The sequence below is a fragment of the Cervus canadensis genome, chromosome 19 (genome assembly GCF_019320065.1).
Source record: "Cervus canadensis isolate Bull #8, Minnesota chromosome 19, ASM1932006v1, whole genome shotgun sequence".
NCBI classification, from domain to species: domain Eukaryota; kingdom Metazoa; phylum Chordata; class Mammalia; order Artiodactyla; family Cervidae; genus Cervus; species Cervus canadensis.
The window spans coordinates 43,808,896-43,834,735 of NC_057404.1; the positions used below are offsets into that span (position 1 = coordinate 43,808,896).

A 25,840-nucleotide genomic window follows, 5' to 3' on the forward strand; every position below is an offset into this window, starting at 1 on the left:
GATACAGACAAAGCAGATTTCACAAAATGTGTTAAAAAGATTTTAAGAGAAATCAAGAAATAGCATGATGTTGAAGCAGATGTTCCTTGTGCTAAAGAAAGTTATTTCAGTGGTTCCTTTAAGTTGCCAATACCAAGTTTATATGCACGCGTTCCTTCTATAGCCTTTTATTTTTAAAGGTTTATTTGGCTATAGAATTTCACTGTAAGCTGAAATCTGAACACATGCTTCAGAATAATTCCTTCAAGATTTAAAATGCAGCTTTACAACTGGAAATCAAGGTATGCAAATTAAAGTCACTGTTGTGTCTTGAAATTATCTGAGAGAAAAAAGCAGATCTTAAACCATAAAGTCAAATACATTTTTTCCCGAACATTTGCAAAATCAATCTACAATCTTAATATAACCGGCATGAAGCTGAAATCAGTTTATCGAACAGATTAATGTGACTGTATAAACTAAAGTGAAATACCACTTTTAGGAGAACATACACAACTATACTGACCAGATTCTCACATGTTTAGGCTCTATTAAGTACCCAAGCACTATATTAGACACTATGTATACAAAAAGAAAGCACCTCCTTTCTTAAAGGTTTACAATCCTATTGGAGAGACTTACACACCTCATGCCAGGAGGTCCTTTATAAAATAAAAATGTTCAAAGTTATCACATAACCATCAAGGACACGTTACTCCACTGGCTAACTCAGTGATACACTAGATCACTGGTTCTCAACCGGAGGCAGTTTTGCTCTCTAGAGGACATCTGGCAAGGTCTGGAACACTCTTGGTTGCCACAACTTAGTGGGTGTTATTAGCATCTAGTGACAAGAGGCCAGGGATGCTGCTCAGGATAGTCTCCTGTAACAGAAACATCCACCCAAACTGTCAACAGTGACACAGCTGAGGAGCCTGCAGTAGACTCTGGGGGCAGGGGTGTCTATCAGAATTACTGGAAGCCATATGGTTTTTAAAGGCACATTCTAAATTGTTTTATATTTATTCATAAAAATCAATTTACTTTGAAATTTCATATAACTTTGAGACTTTTATGGTTACAAGGACAAGCAGGAAGCATGTCTGGGCATTATCAAGTTTCATCAGAAAGATAAATGCCCTCTGATCTCACAAACAACAGAAGTGGGGGAGACAAAACACCATCTTGCTATATATAACACATGTAAAATCTGAAAAGAAAATTCTCTCAATCAAAACAAAAACTCAGGATAAGATGCTTAGGGACAAATGGTAAAATTCTAATGAAGAGCCCACAATTCAATTCAACAAATTTTGCAGAACACATAATGTTAGACATCCAATGAATAATATTTCTCAAAGAACTTAGCCTTAAAAATGTCTGCATCTGTATTCTAAGTCTACGATCAACTTCCAGGACTCTGCTCCTTTTCCTTTGCCCATTTACAAATATGGTGTTAAAAGAGGCTTTCTTTCTATGATGCTCCCTACAGGTGATTTAAGGATTAGCCAGGCACAGCCAGGCACAAAATAAAGGAGCGCAGCCTCAACACCAGGTCCTGCCTGGTGGCTCAGAGGATAAAGAATCTGCCTGCAATGTGGGAGAGCTGGGTTCGATTCCTGGATCAGGATGATCCCCTGGAGAAGGGAATGGCAACCCAGTCCAGTATTCTTGCCTGGAGAATCCCATGGACAGAGAAGCCTGGTGGGCTACGGTCCATGAGGTTGCAAAGAGCTGGACATGACTGAAGCCACTTAGCACACACACAGTCTCAACTAAGGTCCACTGTTTAGATGGTGATTAAGTAATTCATGTTTACTAAATATTATTTCAGGTCTCATTAACTAAAGGAATAAATTGCTTTGGATATAAGACCTATTTTCTCAGTTCCATTATAAAACTCTCCATCTACTCTGCAAGGAAATTAATGTACATAGCAGATACTGTTACTAATTCCTTGGGAATCATACAGTTGACCTTGTTTCAAAAATGAGTTTACATTCTGCAACAAGAATACAGGTATGCCTCAAAATTTTACACAGAACTAGACTAGGGTTATCATAGACTGTTCTAGCAATTATACAAAAACATTTCAAAAGATAGGATTTTTAAGTCACAAGTATGCAGGAGTGAATTCTTGCTCCACCATTCTTAGAGGTAATTGAGGTCAATTACTTCACACAAGCCACACACTACTTCAGGACTTGGTTTCTCAACAGTAAAGTGGAGATCATATCACATATTCTTTGATGTAAAGAAAAAGAGCAAAGGAAACAAAAGACACATGAACTATAACATAAGAGGTCTTCTACAGATGTTAATTTTCTCTCTGGGCTCTACACATATCTGCTCACACCTGTCAACTGCTAACTCCTGGGAAGCTGGAATGAGCAGAATATGACAGTGACCTATAGTGAAACGTCTATGCAGATTTACAATATGAAGAATGACGTAAAACTTCAACTGAACCCAATCAATATGAAAAACCACGGAAAGTAAAACTGCTTAAAACCTGTTATCCTGTGTATTAGGTATATACTGCAGTGTAACAAATCATTATAAATCTAAAGCCTTAAATACTGTAAATTTATTATCTCACAGTTTCCATACATCATGAGTCCAGGTACAACATTGCTAGATTCTCTGGTTATATGCATATGTATATGCATAGACACATATAGTATATACTATATTAATATATAGTATATATTAATATTATATATATTTATACTATATAAATATATAATTTTATAATATATAATTTTATATAAATATACTATATAAATATTATATATATACTATATAAATATATAATATATATATTATATATACATTGGACTGCAAGGAGATTAAATCAGTCAATCCTAAAGGAAATCAACCCTGAATATTCATTGGAAGAACTGATGCTGAAGCTGAAGCTCCAACACTTTGGCTGCTGGATACAAAGAGCCGACTCACCGGAAAGACCCTGATGTTGGAAAAGAGCGAAGGCAAAAGGAGAAGGGAGCCACAGAGGATGACAAGGTTAGATAGCATCACCAATTCAATAGACATGAATTTGAGCAAACTCCAGGAGGTCCTGAAGGACAGGGAAGCCTGGTGTGCAGCCATCTAATGGGGCTGCAAAGAGTCAGACACTACTTAGTGACTGAACAACAACAGTCAACATATTTTTCAGTAGTAAGGAACTAAACACCTACTATGTACCAAGCATTCTATGTAAAATACAAAGGAATGCTTTCAAGATTAATTATGTACACTTTTAAAAAATAACTTACATTTAAGTCCTTTAATTTTATTTTAGATAGTGACTTTGACAAGTTTATTCAACAGCCTGTACATCAAGTTTTTTTAGATCCCTTTGTTTAGTCAATAATGAATTAGTGATAATAAGTCAAATCAGTTTATCAGGTACATAGATTTTCATGATTTTCAGTTACCAATCTCATTAATTATAGGTTTACTGTCAAATTTTTACATCAGTGAAAATAAGATATTTTCATTTAATCTTTTCACCCACTAAATATCTGCATAGGAATTTAAATTAACAACCTGCATTTAATAAGAGCCAAGTGGCCCCAAGGATTATACCTTCAGAATAACAGTTTTCTAGGACACCCCCTACACTGTTGGTGGGAATGTAAATCGGTGTAGCCACTATGGAGGTTTCACAAAAAAATGAAAATAGAATTGCCATATAATCCAGCAATCCCAATCCTGGGCATATATCCAGACAAAACTATAATTCAAAAAAAATAAATACATGCACTCCTATATTCATAGCAGCATTATTCACAACAGCCAAGACAAAGAAAACCTAATGTCCACTGATGGATGAATGTGTAAAGAAGATGTGGTACATATATACAATGGAATATTACTTAGCCATAAAGAGAATGAAATAATGCCATCTGCAATAACATGGATGGACATAGAGATGATCATACTAAGTAAAGTTAAATCAGAAAGAGAAAGACAAATACCATACAATTTCTCCTATGTGTGTATGCGTGCTAAGTCACTTCAGTCATGTCAAGCTCTTTGCAACCCCACTGACTACAGCCCACCAGGCTTCTCTGTCCATAGGATTCTCCAGGCGCGAATACTAGAGTAGGCTGTCATGCCCTCCTCCAGGGGATCTTCCATACCCAGGGATCAAACTCGAGTCTCCTGCATGGGAATTCTGGGATCAACAAAGGCAAATTATTATATAGACTATACAATGAATAAACAACAAGGTGCCACTATATAGCATAGGGAATTATGTTCAATATCCTGTGACAAGCCATAAAGGAAAAGAATGTAAAAAAGAATGTGTATGTGTGTGTGTGTGTGTGTGTGTATACATATATATATATACAAAAAACGGAATCACTTTGCTCCAAGAGGAAATTAACACAATACTGTAAATCAACTATATCTCAATAAAATAAATTTTCAATGAAAGAAGAAGAGTTTTCTACTATATAACCTTTCTATCAATGTAATGTTGCTTAATTTAGTGACTCTTCTTATCACAAAATGAGACACAGGAAAATGACCAAAGTAATATAACAGAGCACTTATTATAAGATAGAAGAGAGGAGGTACTCATTAAAATAGTTATATTCTTCCTTCTAGTCTATGCATTTTATATACACTTTACTATCCCTCTGCAGAGAAAATGTCCAAAAAAATGCTCAACTATAGCTTAATCTGAACTAAAGCAAACAATCTGGCCATTTTTCTGCTGGAGAGACAGGGGAATTACAGAGTCACACACACATAAAGGAACTCTAGTCCCTGTCTGTCCTTATCTGGGTATAAAACTAGAAATCAAAATTGGATGCAGATCTCTCCTGCAAGAAAGGAGAAAGAGACAGGGGGAAGGAAGAGAAGAGGGAAGGAGAGAGCAGGCAGAAGAGTATAAGGAAGAAAAAAAGAGAAAAACAGAAGAAAAAGTGAAAGAAGGCACAGAAAACCTAAGAAGCGGATGAAGAGGAGGAAAAGAGGAAAAGGAGTAAGAAAGGAGAATAAGGAAGAAGAGGAGAAAGAAAGAAGAAGAGAGTAACAAAGTATCATAGCACATAAACAAGTAACAAAGAATCAGAGAAAACTATTGACTACAACAACATTCTGGGAGCCTAAAGGTGCTAATATGAATTTCCAGAGATAACGGATTTGATCTCAGCTAGAAGAATACAACTCAAGCAGTGACCACACTTGGTATGTCTTTCATTAAGCACACGCTCTGTGCCAGACACTGAATTGAACACTGCAGTGGCGGGTCTTGTCTTCGGAGAGCTCACTGCCATCTGAGAGGAGAATGAGGCAAACAGTACAGACAGTTGGTCCTAAGGAAGCACAGACCAAAGAGCCAGCATGTTCGTCTACGGTAAAGGGAGACTCCCGAGAAGAAGTGATACTACAGTTGAGATCCAAGGATGAGCAAGGGGATGTTCAGTGAAAAGAGGGGGGAAGTAAAACCAAGTGAAGGAAGAAGCATGTTCCATTCTGCACAGAGGGAAAAGTTTGTGTGCAGGCCTGGATTGAGTGAGGGCAGACACGTCACAGGAGTTGAAAGCATAGTACAGCTACAGGGCAGAGTGCAAACGAGGGGTGGGGGGAGAGAAAGTCAGAAATCAGGGGACAAGGCCTAAACACGAACAAAGCAGGAAAACAGTCTGATGTAAATGATGGTAGGGAAAATAAGATTCAGCAAGGAAACTGGTCAGTGATAAGAGTAATAAGTGCAATATAATTGAGGACTAGACAAAGCTAGCTCCAGTGATAATGCAAAAGAGATTTAAAGGCCATTTAGGTCACAGAGTCAGTACTTTAAGACTAATGGGATGAACAGAAGCAAAGGATGATCTGTAAGATTTCTCAGTTTCTGTCTCAAGAATCCAGAGGCGAGGAGGGAAGGAAGACACGTGTCCTTCACTGAGAGGAGAAATGTGGAGAGGAGGAAACGAGGAATTCAGTTTTGGACACAAGTGTGAGATGCCTGGGAGACAGTCAACTGTAAATGCAGATAGCTAAGAATGTGGGTCTGAGTTGCAGACAGTAATTTGAGAGCAAAACCACAAACAGTTGGGACTGGATCACAAAGGGAGTCCTCACACGAGAAGAAGAGCTGAACAACGGCATAACTCTCCAGCTAAGCAATGCTGAGGAGCAGGCAGAAGAAAAGCAGCCTACACAGAAACCAAGGAGGAGCCAGAATAGAGGATATCCAAGTCTCCCTGGTACAGCTGAAGTCAAGCAAAGAGACTGACAGAAGAAGGAAGAAGAGGTCAAAGGCATAAAATTCCAAGGTAAATTCAAGTTATACAAAACATATGAAATGGGCTGGTTGGATTTGGTTAAAAGAAAGCTACCAGTGATCTTTCTAAGAGCAGTTTCATTGAAATAATGGGGGGATGAAAACAATTTTAAACTGACTGAAGATTAAGTGGGAAGAAGGAGATAGAGATGAGTGTTTGCTCTTTTTACAAGTCTTCTTATGAAAGGGAATATGGAATAAAGTCAATAAAGAAAAGTGAAAGTCGCTTAGTTGTGTCCGACTCTTTGCGACCCCATGGACTATACAGTCCATGGACTTCTCTAGGCCAGAATACTGGAGAGGGTAGCCTATCCCCTCTCCACCGGATCTTCCCAACCCAGGGATAGAACCCAGGCCTCCCACATTGCAGGTGATTCTTTACCAACTGAGCTATCAGGGAAGCCCCTAATAAAGAAAGGGCAGTTGTAAATACAGGACAAAGAAGAGTAAAGAAAACAGTGTCATTCAAATGGCAGGAAGGGACAGGGCTGAGAGCACAGGGGAAGTCCTGGTCTCAGTAACAGAAGGAAGGGAAGGAGGAGCATCTGCAGGCACATCTGTTTGAAAGCCTACGGGGAGAGTAAAGGGATCCTTATCTGCAGGTTTCTAGGAGCTCTACAAAATTAAAGACAACATGCTCTGCTGAGAGTGAGAACGAAGTACAAGCAGTTTATTTTTTTTTTTTTGTCCATTTTTTTTTTTTTTTTATTAGTTGGAGGCTAATTACTTCACAACATTTCAGTGGGTTTTGTCATACATTGACATGAATCAGCCATGGAGTTACATGTCTTCCCCATCCCGATCCCCCCCTCCCACCTCCCTCTCCACCCGATCCCTCTGGGTCTTCCCAGTGCACCAGGCCCGAGCACTTGTCTCATGCATCCCACCTGGGCTGGTGATCTGTTTCACCATAGATAATATACATGCTGCTCTCTCGAAACATCCCACCCTCACCTTCTCCCACAGAGTTCAAAAGTCTGGAGAACGAAGTACAAGGAGCTTAATAGAGAACAATAAATACTGGCAATAAATGCGGCAGAAAATAGGAGAAAGAATGTTGAGTGAAGACACACAGAATTCTATGGGTCGTAGTAACCTGTGAAAGTGTAAGTTTTGTTTGTCCGCAGTAACCTGGAAGCAGACACACAAAAAAGTACCAGCTAGTTCTCATCAGTGTTGAACATCCTGCCTGGATAATGGGCAAGGACGATGAAGCAGGACTCGGCAAACTTATTCCGTACGAGGACAGAGAGCAAATACTTGAGACTTTGCGGACTGTAGCATCTCTTCCAACCTCCTCAACTGCAGTGTCGGTGCGAAAGCGGCTCAGACAATATGTAAATGAACGACCAGAGCTGTGTTCTTTATAAAAACTGGTGGCAAGCTGGATTTGACTAGCCATGGGCTCGGGTTTACCAACCCACGGTTTAAGAGAAGGAAGTAAAGATACAAAAAGGGACTGGTATGAGAGGGATAAACAGGCAAGAACTTTGAAGAGTTGAAGAACTGGTGCCTTCTGAAAAGAACTGAAATTTTACGGCATGACTAAAGTAGAACATACGTTAGAACAACAGTCTATGAAACAAACCTTTGAGCCTATTTCACAAACATCAATAGGATCATTATCTCCACAGCAGTCTGTGCTCTTATCTTTTCGATGGGGATCTTCCCAAGTCTAAAAAACAGAAGTAGGGGTGGAATATAGGTTAATACTCTCTATAATCCTTCCACATCATCATGAAGTTTTACAGATAGTCATAATCCAAGGGAAAAATTCTCAAAAATTAAATAGGTTCAATGCCAACATGGCAGTACATTCTTAAGCATCATAAAAATTAAAACAGATTTATGCTATTTCCTCCCATCTGTCTCTCATTTGTCTGTATAATCACATCTGAAAGTGGGTGGTATTTCCAAACACACTCTTCTTCCAAGTTTAGTCATCGTCTAAATTCATGCTCACTTTTATTTGGAACTTCAGTTCAGAAGTTCCTGTTGTCTGTGCCCTTGTTTCTACAAAATGTCTGAATTGCTGCTTCCATTTTTGCTTTCTTTGACATGGTAACAGCACTGGGTCTTGCTTTCCAGGTTTGAAAATAAACTTCCTGTACTTTAAATGACTTTTAATAGAACAAACCCAGTTTTCACTCATAAACCAAAGAACAAGATAGCATCTACCAAAGAAAAGAAAAATTCATTTTTGTCTCATTTCATTCCATTTAAAAGATCCTCCACCTTTTCATCAAATCTTAAGAATTTGACAAAAGCATGAAAAGATGTCAACTCTTTAGTTTACTTTAGAGATTATAACTTGTTGCCTACAAACTATATACATGGCCATTTTTATAAATGAACAGCATAACAGAAATTTATTATCAAGTTTAAAGATCCCTTATGCACCATCCTTCCTCAAAACCCTCAAGATTAGCTGATTCTGAATAGAACTGTACAAATTCCCTGAAATTAATCCTCTCAGATTTATAAGATATGCAGAGAACATCATCTCAAGAATCTTATCTAGAATTATCTAAGCTTGGCTCCTCTAATTTTACATAGATAATTAAAAAGGAATGCTACTTAGAGCTAAACCCAATAGATAAACTCTAACATTTTCTGATTCTAATTATAGCATATTCAGAAATAAGCTAACTCACCATACCAAAAAAAAAACAACCCCACAGTAAATCTAACTACATTAAGTCTAATTACATTCACACTAAGTCTAACTACATTTCATTACCCTCAAATACTACCATAATTAATATAAAAATAGTAAACACAATTGTCAACCTTACATATTGGTTATAGGTGAGAGCTAACCTAAGTGATACATACACACATATACATACATGTATACCAGGAAGAATGTGCAATCTATTAACCCCATTGTACAGATAAGTGAACTGAAGCACAGTTTAAACTTGTCCACACTCATTCTAAATGGTGCCAACAGGATGAGAATACTTGCTATTAATCATTATGTTACAAAGCCTAAATTTTAGTATGGTAACTGAATTGCAATTACTTTCAGATATAACTTTATTCATAACTCTCTTCCTTTAAATTCTTTCTCTTACTCTCAGAATCTCTTTAAGTGTATTTTCCTACTGTTGCCCTTACTGCTTCTTATTTTCTATTACCAGGCATCCATTCATTGAGTTAATATTTATTGATAAGCTACTCTGGGCCAGGAGTTAGGAATAGAAATTAACAAGACAGACTCAACACCCTGAAGAACACCATGTTAATAAGTGGTGTAGCATCTGTCATAAATGCACAAAATTAATCTTAATGTGCTGGAGAAACCATGAAGGAGTAAAGTGAAAGTGGAATTAGAAAACCCAGAGGCAGGATCAGAAAACATCTGGGAGGTTCCTCCTTTCTAAGGCAGGAACCCTTTCCTGAACCTTCCTTAACCTCATTCTCATTCTCAGAAGGCAGCAACTGTGACAAGCTAGAAGTCACTCTAGCCTGAAAGACAGTACCTAGATTCTAGTCCTATTTTAGCCACAAACTACCTAGGCCAAAAGATTCAGAGCTCAGTATTCTCACCTACAAAAAGGTCTTCAATAAGACAATTGCTAGATACATCCTATCTCTGAATTCTATGATTGTTAGTGGTCATTCATAATCTGCATAAATACTACCAGTAACCAGGAAGCTCACAAATTAATGAAATAACTTAGCCTACTGTGGTCAGAGTTAATTTTTCTACAAAAGTTCTTCTTCGTATTGACACAAAAACTGTCTTCATTCTCTTCAGAAACTCCAATTGCATTTTTTAACCATCAATTTAGTTCTTTCTATTGAGGAAATAAATACATACAGGCAAAAATTCTTAACCTATAACAACATTGTCAATTTTAGGACCAGTTTTTCATGATTTCCCTCACCAGAAAAAATACCATACTGGTTCTTTCTATTTCTAGTTCTGCATTTAGTGCTCTAGATCTTCAGGGCTTGGTTTTTTACTACAAAAAAGAGAGTCATACTAAATGATTTCTAACTTAACTTGAAAATACAGTATAATTTCAAGCAATCACCAGAAGAAATCTTGACAAAGTTAAAACTTGAATTACACCCTCTAGTGGAGTTTTAAATGTCTAGGCTTAAAACTAAGCAAGGAAACAACTAGGAAAGCAGTCAAGCTAGCAAAAAAATATCCAGAAGACGAAATTCCTAATCTTAATATTTGTTTCACAAAACTGACAAAGGCTAGCATCCAGACTTTAAAATAACTTCTACAACTAAGTAAGAAAAAGCAACACAATACAAAATGGGTCAAAGTCAGGAACAGATAATTCTAAGAGGAAACATGATTTATAAGTACATGAAAAGATAACCAACCTGATCACAGAAACACAAATTAAAACCAAAATGAGTTGCTATTTCAAAAACTTAAAAAATCTGATAACATTAAATACTCATAATTATGTAAGAAGCCTGAAACGCTACTACTGGTAGGAGTGTGTATTGTTACAACTTCTTTTATAAACAATTTGGGAATACCTAGTAAAATAAAAGGGTATGTAACTCAGAACTTAGCAATCTGACTCATAGGGATATACCTAGTAGTACGTATGTATACATATTATGTATACAGAAAAATTTTAGCAGAGGATACATGAAAAGCTTTAAAAAAAAGTTTAAAAATCTCTCAAGAGGAATACAAATAATGTTAAATTAATACAAAGCATAGCTATAAAGCTATTAAAAAAAACTCAATATACACAGACTACTGATCTAGCCTAAAACAAATCTACTCATCCTCATGCAGGTATCTGAGATCATTACCTTACAATCTTACAAATATTAACCAATACATCAGTAATCACCATGCTCTGGCCCTTCAGTCTCTCCAAAATATGACTGAATGGTACAGAACTGAGTGTGCAGACTTCTTGAGTACTATGTCCTGATCAATTAGAACTCCTATCTCCAAGTCAAGTAAGATCTGCTCAGCCTCTACCTGTACTTCACCAGCTTCAGTGTGGAGCAGAAGCTATTTCACTAGCAGCACCTAATATCAGTGGCAATAGTTTCATCACTGAGATAATACCACCCGACACTCATTGAGGGGTGAACCTTGTTTTTGGTCATCTCATTCGAATTCCACAATAACCTTGTGGGGTAGGATGGCAGGATGACACAGAGGAACAAATAGGCCTGGTTAGATTTAGTCACTGGTTCCAGGTTATAAAGCTAAGAAGTAGTACAAAATGAAACTTGGGATCAACCAAATTATAATGAAGTCCAAAATAATAACACAATGATATACCAGTAAGACTGAAGAAATTTTGAAGTTAGTGATTCTTGTCCTTTAACATTATTCAGATGAGTCTTCTAAATATTTACACAGAAAGTTACAACACTTGAATAATATGTGGGAAATATGAACAATTAAGGGAAGACAAACAAAGATGATTTTTGCCCAGTCCAAACTCAAACTTTGAGGAAGTCATCATTGCCAGCGCAGGAGAAGTTATTAGTAGGGTTACACAGTCTAGGCAGGTGAAGGTCTGAAATAACGAGGGCACACGGATGACTAAATGGAGAGGCTTCTACGTAAACAGTCTTCTGCTGCTGCAATGTTCTTCCAAGCATGGTTGGCTTGGTAATTGCTCTGAACAAAGTTCCCGCTGTTACAAGACGAATCACAAGAGAAGAGCAAAATCCAATTACCCACACATGCCTATGAACCATATGCAACACACACCATGCATTCGTGGGTTCATTTATCCCCCAAGTATTTACTGATCACCTAACTCAGCACCAGACACTAAATGCGGCAGCTGAAAGACAACGACAAACAAAACAAACAGAATCCCTGCCGTCATGAGACTACATTCTACCTAGAACACATTTACAATAAACTTAGCAACTAAATTACATACTGGAGAAGGAAATGGCAACCCACTCCAGTATTCTTACCTGGAGAACCCCACGGACATGAGGAGCCTGGCAGGTTACATACAGCCCATGAGGTCTCAAGAGTCGGACACGACTTAGCGACTAAACCACCACAGATTATATGGCATGTCAGAAGTTGACAGGTGTAATGGAAAAGGAAAAAAAAAATAAAGTATGGAAGAACGATGGGAGTACACGGGGTTAAAACAATAGAGGATGTTAGAGGCAGACATCATGAAGGAGGCAACTGATAAGCAAACACTGAAGGAAGGAGGGTGTGTGTACACTGGGAAAACATGTCCCAAGCAGGGGACACAGTGAGTGTGAAAGCTTGAGGCAGGAGTATGCCTAGAGCCTCACAGGAATCATGAGAAGGCCAGTGTTGGGGTGAGGGAGCAGGAGGAGGAGCAGAAGGAGAAGCTGGACATGAGATCAAAAACATAAATGGGCCAGGGCTGGCTTTCAATTTAACAGGCTTACTCTGTCTTAACGTTGACAAGGCAGAAAAAAAAAAAAATATTGGGTACGTTTGTTGTTATTTAGTCACTAAGTTGTGTATGACTCTTCTGTGACAGCCTGCCAGGCTCCTCTGTCCATGAAATTTCCATGAAATTTCAGAAAGAATACTACAGTGGGTTCCCATTTCCTTCTCCAGGGGCTCTTTGCCACCCAGCGATCAAACCCGCATCTCCTGCATTGGCAGGTGGGTTCTTTACCACTCAGACAGTTGGGTACATTACCTTGTCCATAAACAACTGGCCTAATTTCAACTTTATATAAACATGAATCAATGCAGTTGTTTTTGCTTGGTGTTTAACTTCTGTGCAATCTATGGTACATTTTTCTGCTGAGAACTCACACACACTCACACACACCACCACCACCACCACCAACACCAACATCATCAGTTTGGGGTTAAAAAGAGAGTAAAGATCTCTGGTTAAAAATGGCAGAGAGAATACAAGCCTATTTCCTCTTCCTCACTTCCATCCTATCCACAATGGCCTCCTTTCTGCTACTCAGACACACGAGCCCTCCTTCCACCTCTAGACTCTCATACCTCATGTTTCTTGAGTTCCTCTAAATGGCCTGGGATGGCACTCACTTCCTAAGAGGCCACCCTCTCACTTTCTTCTGGTCTCCTCTTAGAAAACAGCTCCTATCTGAGGCCTTCCTCCCAACTGCAACAATTCCACCACACCTTAGACCCATTTCCTGTATGATTATTCTCCAACACACTTACCACCATCTGACATTCTATATGTTTCTACTTTTTTTCGTCTCTCTTTCTCTTAGAATAAAAGTTCCACAAGAATTCTTGTCACTTTTATCACTGCTTTACCTGCAGTACTTAGAACATGGTCTGGCAAACATCAGGTACTCAAAACCCGGGTCCTGAAGACATGAACAGCTCTGTGAAGCAAGGGCTGGTGTGAAAATTACAAGGGCAGCTGGAGAACTGAAGGTGCCGCTATGGTGGGAGGCAGCGAGGAGGACAGAGGCTGCAGAGTAAGGCCAGCCCGTGACGGGTTGAGGAGCTATGTTAGCAATGTCTCATTCTATCCTTTCAGCAACAGGAAACCATTAGAAGGTCCTCATACAGACAAAAATGGTACTTTTGGATATTAGGTGCAGTATGAAATTTCAGTAGGCAGTGGTGAATGCAGGGGACATTAAGAACCAACATTAAGAGTCTAATTCTGCTCTAGCTGAAGAACTATTGCACCTTACAGACTAATATAATAGCATGTAAGAGCACCTTGAACATTCAAACACATCCAGAGGAATACAAAAATGTGTCAGGACTTCAAATAGATGAACTACAAAAGATGAGTTAATCAGAATCTATTATGCTCCACTGTAGCCACTAATTTAGTTGTTGATCATCCCACCTCCAGGAGACTGTAAATGCTTTAAAAAAAAAAAAAAAAGACCATATAATAGTAAGAACAACAACTACTCTACTTTTCAAAGGTCTGTTTATGTCTTCCTTTAATTCAGTGGCTTGTGAGGCCCTCCCCTCATCTTTCCATCTTCTGCAGACAGTATTCCCTAAGCTTAACAAAAATGTTCGCACCCTTTCACTGCCAGGTCAAACAGAATGTCTATTTAGGCACCTGGGAAGTCAGAATCCTGTGGTCTGTTTCAACAAACATCCTCATTCTTAGCACACCATTTTAGAAGCGCCTGTTTTAACCAAGAATGTATCCATGTGGGTGGTCTAACTGTCATCAAAGGCAGTCTGACTCTTTAGAAAACAATTTTCTTTTTTCTTTTCCTGCAACTGTTTATTCTACATGGGCAGCTGGGTTTTTTTTTTTGTTTTGAGTTAGATAAAACAAGAACCCCTTTCTCTCAGATATTTCCCAAAAAGCATCTTGGAATTTCACACAAAATATTAAAATTAGTAAACAAAATTAAAATATAAAAATAACCAGATAGACAGATGCTCTAAAGGTTTTTATAAACATAAAGGCAGATGCTTCTCTATGTATCCAAACCTAGATTTCTGATTCTGCATATTCTGAGTTTTACTCACTAAATTATCTGGAAGCAGTTACCACTTCCTAGGAATGAGGAAACATGGGAAGAAAAAAAAAGAAGAAAAAAGGAATAAAAGCAAATAGTAAGTGTTACTCTCTAATAGGAATGCTGCTTTACCATCACTTAACCATTGTTTTCATTGCTTCCTACTGAAAAATCATAAATTCTTAATAGTATATAATTAAGTTGCCTTATTCAATTCACAATGAGTTCTGAAAGAGGTGTCAATTTAATAGGTTCATCTGTTAAAGTTTAAAAAATAAAATTCATGCTGTCATGTATGAATGTATATAAAAGTATAACTTGTCATATCCAAAAAAATGACTGCAGATAAAGGAAATAAAATATTTTCCACTGAGTCTTAATAGCCAGACCCAGAAAAAGAAATGTGTTCAAAATGCCAAATATGAGTATTCTAAATACCTAACTCTGAGAATTTGAGTACAGACATATATACAGTTTGAAAAAAAATTTATTGATACAATAAAATTCCACATTAAAAAATTTTTAAATTTACAAATCTCTCACACTGACATGTCCTCAATTTAAATTCAAGTAGTTCACAGGATTTACAAGGCAATTTTTTCAGAAGACAGAGAAGTTTTACCATTATAACAAAAATGTTACCTGAGGGAGGGCACCGTAATTCCATATATAACCCTTGTGAGGAAAGATATTTGCCACATAGCGAAGCTTGCCATCCTTCACATCTTGTTTAATGGGATTCAATGGTTCCTTCGTGGCAATCTAAGCAGATTGTGGGAGCAAAGGGGTGTGGGACATAAGAAATGGTTAATCCTATATTCAAACATGATTTTTAAATCTGCCATCATCAGACTAAATATTCATATTCCAACTTATCGATCAAAGATAACTTTAAAAATAAGCTGGTTCTTATTTGTAATTTACTGTTTTGTATTAAACTGTCTGGGGAGGAAACATAGGATAATATATTTAGGCACTCTATTACTTATGAACTCATTATTTTTAACACAAATAATAAATATTATTGAAATGGCAAGAAGATAAGGATTAATCAACATGTTTTTTGCTACTACTTGGGTTTTCTACCATCAATCTTATAACAAAGATTTTTCACTAAGTGATTTCATTTTAAAGTTACCTTTCAATCATATTCAAATTGCCATGCCAAGAAAAAAAAAAACCTATCCTACAAAAGTAAACAAAAAATAATTGAAGCCATGTTTGAATGAATAAACACTGATTAAATTAGGTAGGATCTCACAGGTTCTTGATCCTACACCCAAGTGAGGTAGAGAGTAGCCAAGAATAATAAAACATTGTACCAAAAGCAAGAAGAGCAAAAGAAGAATATAATTACTTTTTCCTATTAAAATATTAACCAAAAAACCTACTATTTTAGAGAAATCACTCTCCAAATAAAGAATCTGCAAAACATATACTGATAAAACTATCTTAACTTAAACATTTAAAATAATACGTACCTCTACATCCAAAGTTACAGAAGACTTAGATAACTAACCAAAATACCACAAACCAAATTTCACTCAGAAATACCGACCTGACTTAACTGAAGATGAAACAATAAAATTCTGAAAAGCAAAAGGGAAGTTCTTGATAGGTTCACACCATCAAGAAAAATCAAGAAAACATTATTAATTTTAAAAACTAACCAGGGGAATAGCAGATGCTCTTAGAAAGTACTCAGAAATCAAGAGTTGGCCAGAAAAACACTTTCACTCCTCTTAGAGTTAAATTTAATCTAAAGGAGAATTAAGTCCTCAGGAACCAAAATTGTCAGTGCCAAATATGCTGCAATTATGTCTATGAACAAATACATCTCAGAACCTATTTAAGAAAACCTTAAAAGTATTTGCTATTTTCAAAGACACAGGAGTCAAGGAAAATTAAATAAATATGTGTATAACAAAATAGGCAAAAAAGAATATAGTCTCTTTAAAGTGTAAATTCAGCTTTGAATAATATTTTCTTTTTGAAAATAGATTCAAAGTATGTTTACAAGAATGTTTTCCATTGTCTTCATTATAAAGAAGCTTGTCAACCATCCCAAATTCAAAATATTATGACAAACAACTTGAAACAAAATTTTATATCATTATTAATTATTCCATTTGATGTTAATAAGATATTTCATACCTCCATTTTAGCATTTGTCCACCGAGGTACTTCCACAACCATGTTAAACACATTCTGCAATTTAAAAAAACAACAAAGAAAACATTTTTTAATGTTGTCATCTTTTATTTTTTCACTTACCTCCTGCATGAGAATGTTTTATTTTTTCCTACAAAAAATGTAAGAAGTCTGCATTATATGTCTGCCTATGCCTTAAATTCCTACTAAAAAAATTAGAGAAGCAGTTGGTTAAAATATAACAGAATTTAAGCCTGATTGTGTTACTTGACCACTACTGCATGCTGTTAGAAGTTGCTACATTTCTGGAAATACCTTTTGGTAGGGACAGAATCAGAATGGAGCCAAGAAACGTGTTTCAATTACTTTCCAACTAAAATAGAAGTGGGCGCTGAGTGTCTCACTTTTCCAGTCTATAAAGTAAGTGTGATAATCTCTGTCCTCATCCAACACAAGGCTGTGAAGATCAGTTACATGCTTTAAATGAAAATACACAATTAAGAAGTAAAATATTTTGAAAATCATAAAAAAATATTTAAATACAAGTTAGAACTATCATAATGTAAAATTGAGGCCATTAGTATAGGTAGTTACAAAGCTTACAAAGAGTCACAAAGCCTAGCTTACATCATCTAGTGATCTCTGATTCCCTAAACTTACAGAAGAAACACTGCTTCTTTTTACTGCTTCTGACCTCGTAGAGTACTTGACACTCTAGGTCAGTGGTGACTAACAGTAACGGCCTTACAAAGAAAAAAGCCTTAGGGGTCCCTGGTGGCTCAGTGGCAAAGAATCCGCCTGCCGATGCAGGAGACATGGGTTTGATCCCTAGGCTGGGAAGATCCCATATACCCAGCTGCTGAGCCTGTGCTCTGGAGCCCAGGACCCGCAACTGCTGAAGCCCATGCCCCCGAAAGCCTGTGCTCCACAACAAGAGAAGCTCCCACAATGAGAAGCCTCCGCACCTCAACCAGAGAGGAGCCCCTGCTCGCTGCAGCTGGAGAAAGCCCAAGCAACAGCAGAAGACATACCACAGCCAAATATAAACAAATAAAATTATCTTTTAAAAAGAGAGAGAGAAAGTCTATGTTGAAAGTTGGCTTGCCTCCCATTCTGATATCAGTAAGCAACAACTTATCAAAGCAATGGTTTAAAACAGTCTTCGTCCAAGTGTGGACATGGACCAGGGCTAATCTGCAAGTTGACAGTTACCGGCTCCTTTAGAAACATTGATAACAATTGACCAAGTAATTTTTATGACTGTCAAACCTATTAATAAGTATTTGGAACTTGAATTAAGTTTTTCTAATAGTTCTTTTTGATTGTACTTTTTAAAAGGATTAGTATCAGTTCACAAAAGATTAGAAATAAACAAACCAAAAAAGTACCTTTCACCACAGACCATTTTAGAAGCAGTGATTAAATATAGTCATTCTCAACTATGCCACACAGTAAAATCACCTGGAGAGCTGGAATTGATTTTTTTTTTTTAAAAGAGATTTCTAGAGCCCCCATCTCCTACATATTTGAATTCAGTGGTTCTGTAGTGAAGCCAGGGCATTGCTTATTTTTAAAAGCTCCTAAGCAATTTTAATATGCACCCAGAGTTGAGAACCTCTGGTTTAAAGTACTGCTAAACAACATCCCTGGTGGCTCAGATGGTAAAAGCATCTGCCTACAATGCAGGAGAACTGGGTTCGATCCCTGGGTTGGGAAGATCCCCTAGAGAAGGAAATGGCAACTCACTCCAGTATTCTTGCCTGGAAAATCCCATGGACAGAGCAGCCTGGTAGGCTACAGTCCATGCGGTCGCAAAGAGTCAGACACGACTGAGCGACTTCAGTTCACTTCAAATAATATCTGGGGTTTTCTTAGTGAAAGCAGGAAAGCTGTTAACTCAAAGAATGCCATTTACACAATTAAATATAAATCAAGCCACAGAAGTAATGATGGTTTTTAAGTTCTTCTAGATGAGACCGAAGTTTACCATGACAAAACTGCATACTCATAATGAGATAAAGAACAAAGTTGAGAATGCATTCTCAACAACTGCTCCTTAGAAATATGTCTCATATCTATCTTAGCAACCTTACATACAGGCCTGCTGTTAGGTTTCATTTTCCATGCTCTTTCATGAGGTACCCCAGCACCTGTTTAAATATGTCTGAAGGAGCTGTTAAAAAGAAAAACCTAAGTAAACGGCAGATGTTCACATAATTTATGCATCCCTGAAAGTCTGGCTCTAGGAGAAGAAATGCATGCAGATGAATACTCAGAGGTGACACAGAAGACAAAGCTAGTGCCAGTCCTTTTATAGAAAGAATGACACCTACCAAAACCCCTCACAGAGACTCGAATTACGCCGAGAACAATGGATCAGGTTTGAATTGTAAGCCTGCAAACTACACTCTTCCTCACCATTTGCTCCAGATCACTAGGAGTGTACTTCCAGTCTGCTTTTCTTCTCTCAGGCTAAAACGCACATGACCTGTGATTTTTTAAAGCCAATGTTAGCCTGTTAATTCTAAGATTAATGTTAATTACAAACCAAAAGTGGCCTGCTGAAATTTGTTAGAAAATCACAAAGACACAAGGGGACACGTTTCAAATTCGGAAAGTTGGGTTAGGGACATCTACCTCTTCCTTCAGTTCTTTTTTCTATTTTTTCCCCTTCTATTTTTATTGCAGGGGAAAAAAAAAAAAAAAGGATGAAAAAACAGTCAGTAGATTTTCTACGTGTGTGCGCTCAGTGCTATCTGACTCTTTGCGACCCCGTGGACTAGAGCTGCCAGGCTCCTCTGTCCACGGGAATTCCCGGGCAAGAATACTGGAGTGGGTTGCCATTTCCTTCCCCAGGGGATCTTCTCGACCCCAGGAATGAAACCCTTGTGTCTTGTGTCTCCTGCATTGGCAGGCAGATTCTCTAACACTGCATTATCTATATTCTTGAGGTGTAGAAAGAAAGGAAATAACCCTTCTATCCTCTTTCTAACCCTTAAAATATCAAATAAACTTGGATTTGACATTAAAGCAAAGGCAACAAATGCAAAAATAAACAAGTGGGAACATACTCAAGTAAAAAGCTCTGCACAGCAAAGGCAACCTATGGAATGGAAGAAAGCAGTTGCAAGTCATATATCTGTTAAAGGGTCAATAAGCAAAATATATAAAGAAATATTGTAACTTAATAGCAGAAAAAAAAATCCATAAAAAAAAAAAAAAAAAAAAACGGGCACAGGTCTTAAATACTTTTCCAAAGAAGACATACAGACGGCCAACATTACTAATCATCAAGGGAAAGAAAGCAAATTGAACTCACAATAAGATACCAGGGCATGCCCATTAGAATGATTATCATGAAAAAAGATAAGAAATAACAGTATCAGCGAGGATGTAGAGAAAAGGAACCCTTGTGCACTGCTAGTAGAAATGTAAACTGGTACAGCCACAATGGAAAATAGTATGGAGGTTCCTCAAAAAATTGAAAACAGAACTACCACATAACCCAGAAATCCCACTTTTGTATATATATCCAAAAAAAAGGAAAACAGGATACTGAGGAGGTACTTATATTCCTATGCCCATTATAGCATTGCTCACAATAGTCAAGACACAGAAACAGCCTAAGTGCCGGTCAACAAATGAATGAATACGTTTTTTACAAATACAAGGGAATAGTATCAATTATGAGAAAGGACAACATCTTGCCCTTGGTGACAGGATGGGTGAACCTGGAAGGTATTATGCTCACTGAAAGAAGTCAGACAGAAGAAGACAAATACTGCATGGCACCACTTACAGGTAGAATCTTAAAAAGTTTTAAAAAGCCAAATTCATAGAAAGAGAGTAGAAAAGTAGTTGCCACAGCCTGAGGGGTGGGAGAAATAGAAAAGAATTAAAAAAAAATATCTCGAATCAAAAATCAGATAGTCACCAACACACAAACTATGTTCTAAAAATTAAATTTTAAGTTGGTTTCCCTGGTGGCTCAGATGGTAAAGAATCTGCCTGCAATGTGGGAGACCTGGGTTCGATCCCTAGTTTGGGAAGATCCCTTGGAGGAGGGCATGGCAACCCACTCCAGTGTTCCTGCCTGGAGAATCACATGGACAGAGGAGCCTGGCAGGCTGCAGTCCATGGGGTCACAAAGACTAAGCACTACTGAGTGTGTACTATGTACATAAATATATATGTACTCAGTATATATGTACTTAGTATATATGTACTCAGTAAACAATTGCTCCCACTGAAACAACTGTTTTCAGGTTAACACTCGAAGTCTCCAGGAACCTATAAAGACTTGAGCCCCTGAATGTCTATTTATCCATTACATAGAGCAATGGTTCTCAGACTTCAGAGTGCAGAGGATGCCCTGGAACATTTGTTTTGGGCTTTCCAGGTGGCAGAGTGGTAAAGAATCCACTACCCAATGCAGGAGATGCAAGAAACAAGGGGTCGATTTCTGAGTCTGAAAGATTCCCCGGAGAAAGAAACGGCAACGCACTCCAGTAGTTTTGCCTCAGAAATCCCATGGGCAGAGGAGCCCAGAGGGCTACAGTCCAGGGGTCACAGAGAGTCAGACACAGAGTGACTGAGCAGAGAACACCTGTTAAATGTGAGGACTCCCCAGTCCGCGTGAATTCAGTAGATATGGAATGGACCAGGAATCTGAAACATTAACAAGTGCCCTAAGCAGTTCCAATGCAGATGGTTTAGCACCATTCTGACAAACATCAGTTTAGTAAAATACACGATGGGGGGCAGCCAAAGCTGATAGGAATTAAACAGCCCCACAGCTATGCTTAGAAGGAGATTCAAAGGCTGGGGTCAAAAGTTTCAGCCAGCTGAGACTAGAGGGCAATAAGGTGAGGAAGGGAAAAGAAGGCTAAGGAAGAGGCAGGAAATGTCTCCTGGAGTCAGCAAGATAAAAAGGCATCAACAGAAAGAAATGGGAAGACAGACATCAGCCGAACGTTCTGGTCCTAAGTCAAGAAAAATAAAAAATTTGACAGTCATGTACTTGAAAGATGAATTTAGAATGTATTTATTTAGCATATAGTTGGAATATAGCATATATTCCTGAATCCTAGAATAGTCAGATTCATAAACAGAAAGTAGCACAGTGGTTACCAGGGGCTGCGTGGACGTGGAGTGGAGAGCTACTGCTTAATGGGTCCAGAGTTTCAGTTTGAGAAAATGAAAAAGTTCTAGAGATGGATAGCAGTGATGGTTGTGTAACATGGTAAGGAATTTAATGTCACTGAACTGTACACTTAAAAAGTGTACAATAAATAATATGGCAAATGTCATGTTATATATATTTTACCATAAGGGAATAAAGTAAAATAGTAATATTGTCCCTAGCTGCCTTAAACAGAGACTAGAAGAAAAACATCAGGATGCACTCATAAGTTCTGCAAGGGAAAATAATTCAGCATCACGGTACAAATGAGGACTACCATCAAGGTCTTTAAAAGACAATATAAGTGATACACACAAATAAAAACCTTTAGATGTACCTCATATTCATCATTTCGTGCTCTTTTTGTAGGAATGCCATTTTCCTATAAAAGAAAAGATGGTTATTAGAGAAATGCAATTAAAAAATACCATGAGGTACCATCTCACACTGGTCAGAATGGCCATCATAATAAAGCCTACAAATAATAAATGCTGGAGACGGTGTGGAGAAACGGGATCCCTCTGACATGACTGGTGGGAATAGAAACTGGTGCAGCTATTATGGTGAACAGCGTGGAGATTCCCTAAAAGAATGATCCAGCAATCCCATTCCTGGGCATATATTCAAGAAAGACAAAAACTCTAATTTGAAAAGATACTTGGACCCCAATGCTCACAGCAGCACTGTTTAGAATAGCCAAGACATGGAAGCAATCTAAATGTTCACTGACAGATGAATGGATAAAGATGTTTTATACACATATAATGGAATATTAGTCATAAAAAAGAACGAAATAATGTCATTTGCAGCAACATGGATAGAAATAGAGATTAACATCCTAAGTGAAGTATGACAGATAAAGACAAATATCATAAACTATCATTTATATGTGAAATCTAAAAAAATGATACAGAAGAACTTATTTATAAAAACAGAAATATTAACAGACTCACATAGAAAACAAATATGATCAACAAAGGGGAAGGCAGGGAAGGAAGAATTGGGAATTTGGGATTAACAGATAAACACTACTGGATATAAAATAGATAAACAGCGAGGACCTACTATATAGCACAGGGAACTATATTCAATACCTTGTAATAACCTATATGGTAAAGAACCTGAAAAGAATACATGTGTGTGTGTGTGTATATATATATATGTATATATATATAAAACTGAATCACTTTGCTATATACCTGAATCACTGTAAATGAACCATACTTCAATTTCTAAAAGATGCTCTTTTTGACTCTAATATTTCATGAAAGAATACAGCTGTATTGACCATACAGCAATAAAAATATGCCTAGAGTATAAACACTCCACCAGAGGTTTCCAGAAACCTGATTCAACAGAGAATCCACCAAACGCCCAGTGCAGTTTTCTCTCTGCATTTGCATCTCCAGTGCATGAGCATCAAAGTGCTACATAAAACAAATTATTAGAAAAGCTAAGTCCCTTTCAAGTGTATTTTCCTAGTTTTTATAAAATAAGCAAAGGCTCTGCTCAGTTTTTAAGGAAAGACTGGCAGTTTCCAGTAATCATGCTTAAAACAGTCATTTCATTGTTGAAATGAAACTCCAGGGAGTGTGACTAACAAGCCCTGAAAGCGCTCGGCTGCGCCTCCTGCCTGTGATTCCCACCAAGGTGTGATTACCAAGTCTCCATCAAGCACTTTTAAATTAAAAGAGCATTACGCGGCTGGTTGGGAAGAAAAATTACACCATTCCCAAATGCTCACACATTACATGTAACTTTTACACACCAAAACAGCTAATGAAGGAAACAAACAGAAAAACAATTATTCCAAGTCAGCCCTGATGCATTATTTCTTTTCCTAAAATACCACCACCCAAAGTATAAGGTGCAAGAGTTCTAATCATTATGTCTGGGAACAAGGGAGGCCTATTTACACAACCACTGTGTGTACCAGTCTCCACAGGCCCCGAATTCATTCGCACAACCTGTTGCACTTTGTTCTGCCATATCAATTTTTCATATGCCCAAATCTCATGTTCCCCAAAACCCATCCTCCTAAGGCAGAGTATTATTACTCAGTGGGATGTATGAAGCCCATTGTTTGCTCCACTTGTACACAATTCCCCCTATAACATTGTTATCACCGCTACTGCTATTAGGTCTGGAGACTGTCACAGGTCACCGCCCCCACAGGAAGCAGCACCCACTAGTCACTCCTACCTTCTCTGCTCTCTTCTAGATTTCTAGCACCTTACAGTATTTGTTTGACTTGTTTATTTTTAGGTTAGTTTCCTCTGGCGGAGAGGGAACTAGATTCACCTTATTCACCACTGCAACTCTAGTGCTTGGAATACTGTCTGACTCATAGTAACCATGCAATGACTGTTTACTGAATGAATAAATTAACAAATAAATGGATGAATGCACCCTCTTTAAGTCAAAATCAAAGAGAGTGGTTGGGAGATGTGAGGTACCTAGGTTGGACAGCTCACTGGCCAAAACAAGACACATGAACACACACACACACACACACACACACACACACACACACACTCAGAGACACACACAGGACTATAGAGTTCTTTATGCTCTCTCACCGGTTTCTTTCTCTCTCCAGATTACATGACTCCTTGTCCTGTAGCTGAATACTACTCAGAAGCAGTGAGCTAGAAGGATTACACAAGAGCAGCTAAGGTACAGACTTTGTTGAGGATGCGAGGATGCTGCTGAACGTCCTCTTCCTTGGATGTCTCTGGGATAATTATTTATGAAAAATTTTATAGACATTATAGGAAATGACTATAGTTTTAAATGTGTTTGTAAATAATAGTTTAGAATAAAATACCTTTCCTTTTCCTTACTATATCAAGACACCATTGTCTATTGTCTTCTTGACTTCACACCTGCTATTATTTAAAATAAAACCCAAAGAAACGTTAAGAAAAAAAAAAAATTACAGTCTGGAGTTACAGCACCTACGTTCAAATCTCATCTCCACAACAGACCAGCTTTGTGACCGTGGGCAAGGTACTTCACCTCATTAGCAAAATAAAAATGGTAACAGCGGCCCTGGACGTACTGAAATAACGCAAGTCAAGCTCTGAGCACAGTGCCTGGCTAAGCACTCGGAGCGCTCGGTAGCTCTTGGCTCTCGTCGCCCCATTCTCATTGTTACGGACAGTCCAACCCTGTGAAGACCTGGGAGGCAGCATAAATCCTATTCGCATGCTCCAGAACCTCACGTGACCCGACAGCCGGCCCCTGAGGTAACACCAGAAAGGCCAAACCAGACTCGCAGCTGCAGCAGCTTCCCCCTTTTCCCCTGGTCTCTGCTCCACACTGATCCCACCACGGTTCTGGAAAACCCAACCCCACTAACCAGCCCCACGGAACCTCATCCTGGAATGTAGTTCTGGTTACTGAAAAACGTGGTAATGAAATAAGCCAGTTAACTACTTGGATCTTACTGAAAGAACTGCCAAGGCTGCGGTGACAACTAACGTCCACTACCAATGACGCCATCTTGCCAACTAGTCAGGAGAGCCCTAGGAATGCTCCAAAATTCTGAGCCCCTCTTAGTTCCATCTTCAGCAGATTGCCCTCCAACCTGACTTACATCCCTTCTACCCTCCCACCTCTCAAGTAATTTTAGGTTCTAAAAGAATAGCTATTCAAAGACTACCATTCTTCCAACTGTACCCTTCTAGCATCTGTCTTGTAGAGTGGTTAAAGAGCATGAACTCTGTGGTCAGAAACGCTCAATCAAAACCTTGTTCTGCCACTCACCAGCTATGTGACCTTAG

General features: G+C 38.1%; 1 protein-coding gene across 2 annotated transcripts in view; it reads right to left on the reverse strand.

Annotated features, from left to right (window-relative positions):
• The window catches only part of PPA2 (inorganic pyrophosphatase 2), a 91,234-nt gene that overhangs the window by 49,199 nt on the left and 16,195 nt on the right, over positions 1-25,840 (reverse strand). The window contains exons 3-6 of one of the 2 annotated variants that reach the window (XM_043438320.1): positions 22,393-22,437; positions 16,877-16,930; positions 15,365-15,484; positions 7,872-7,958 (exon numbers count right to left, since the gene is read on the reverse strand). In XM_043438320.1, coding sequence (XP_043294255.1) covers positions 7,872-7,958; positions 15,365-15,484; positions 16,877-16,930; positions 22,393-22,437 — 306 coding nt within the window. The remainder of the gene's footprint in view (positions 1-7,871; positions 7,959-15,364; positions 15,485-16,876; positions 16,931-22,392; positions 22,438-25,840) is intronic. The other variant, XM_043438321.1, reaches the window with a different exon arrangement.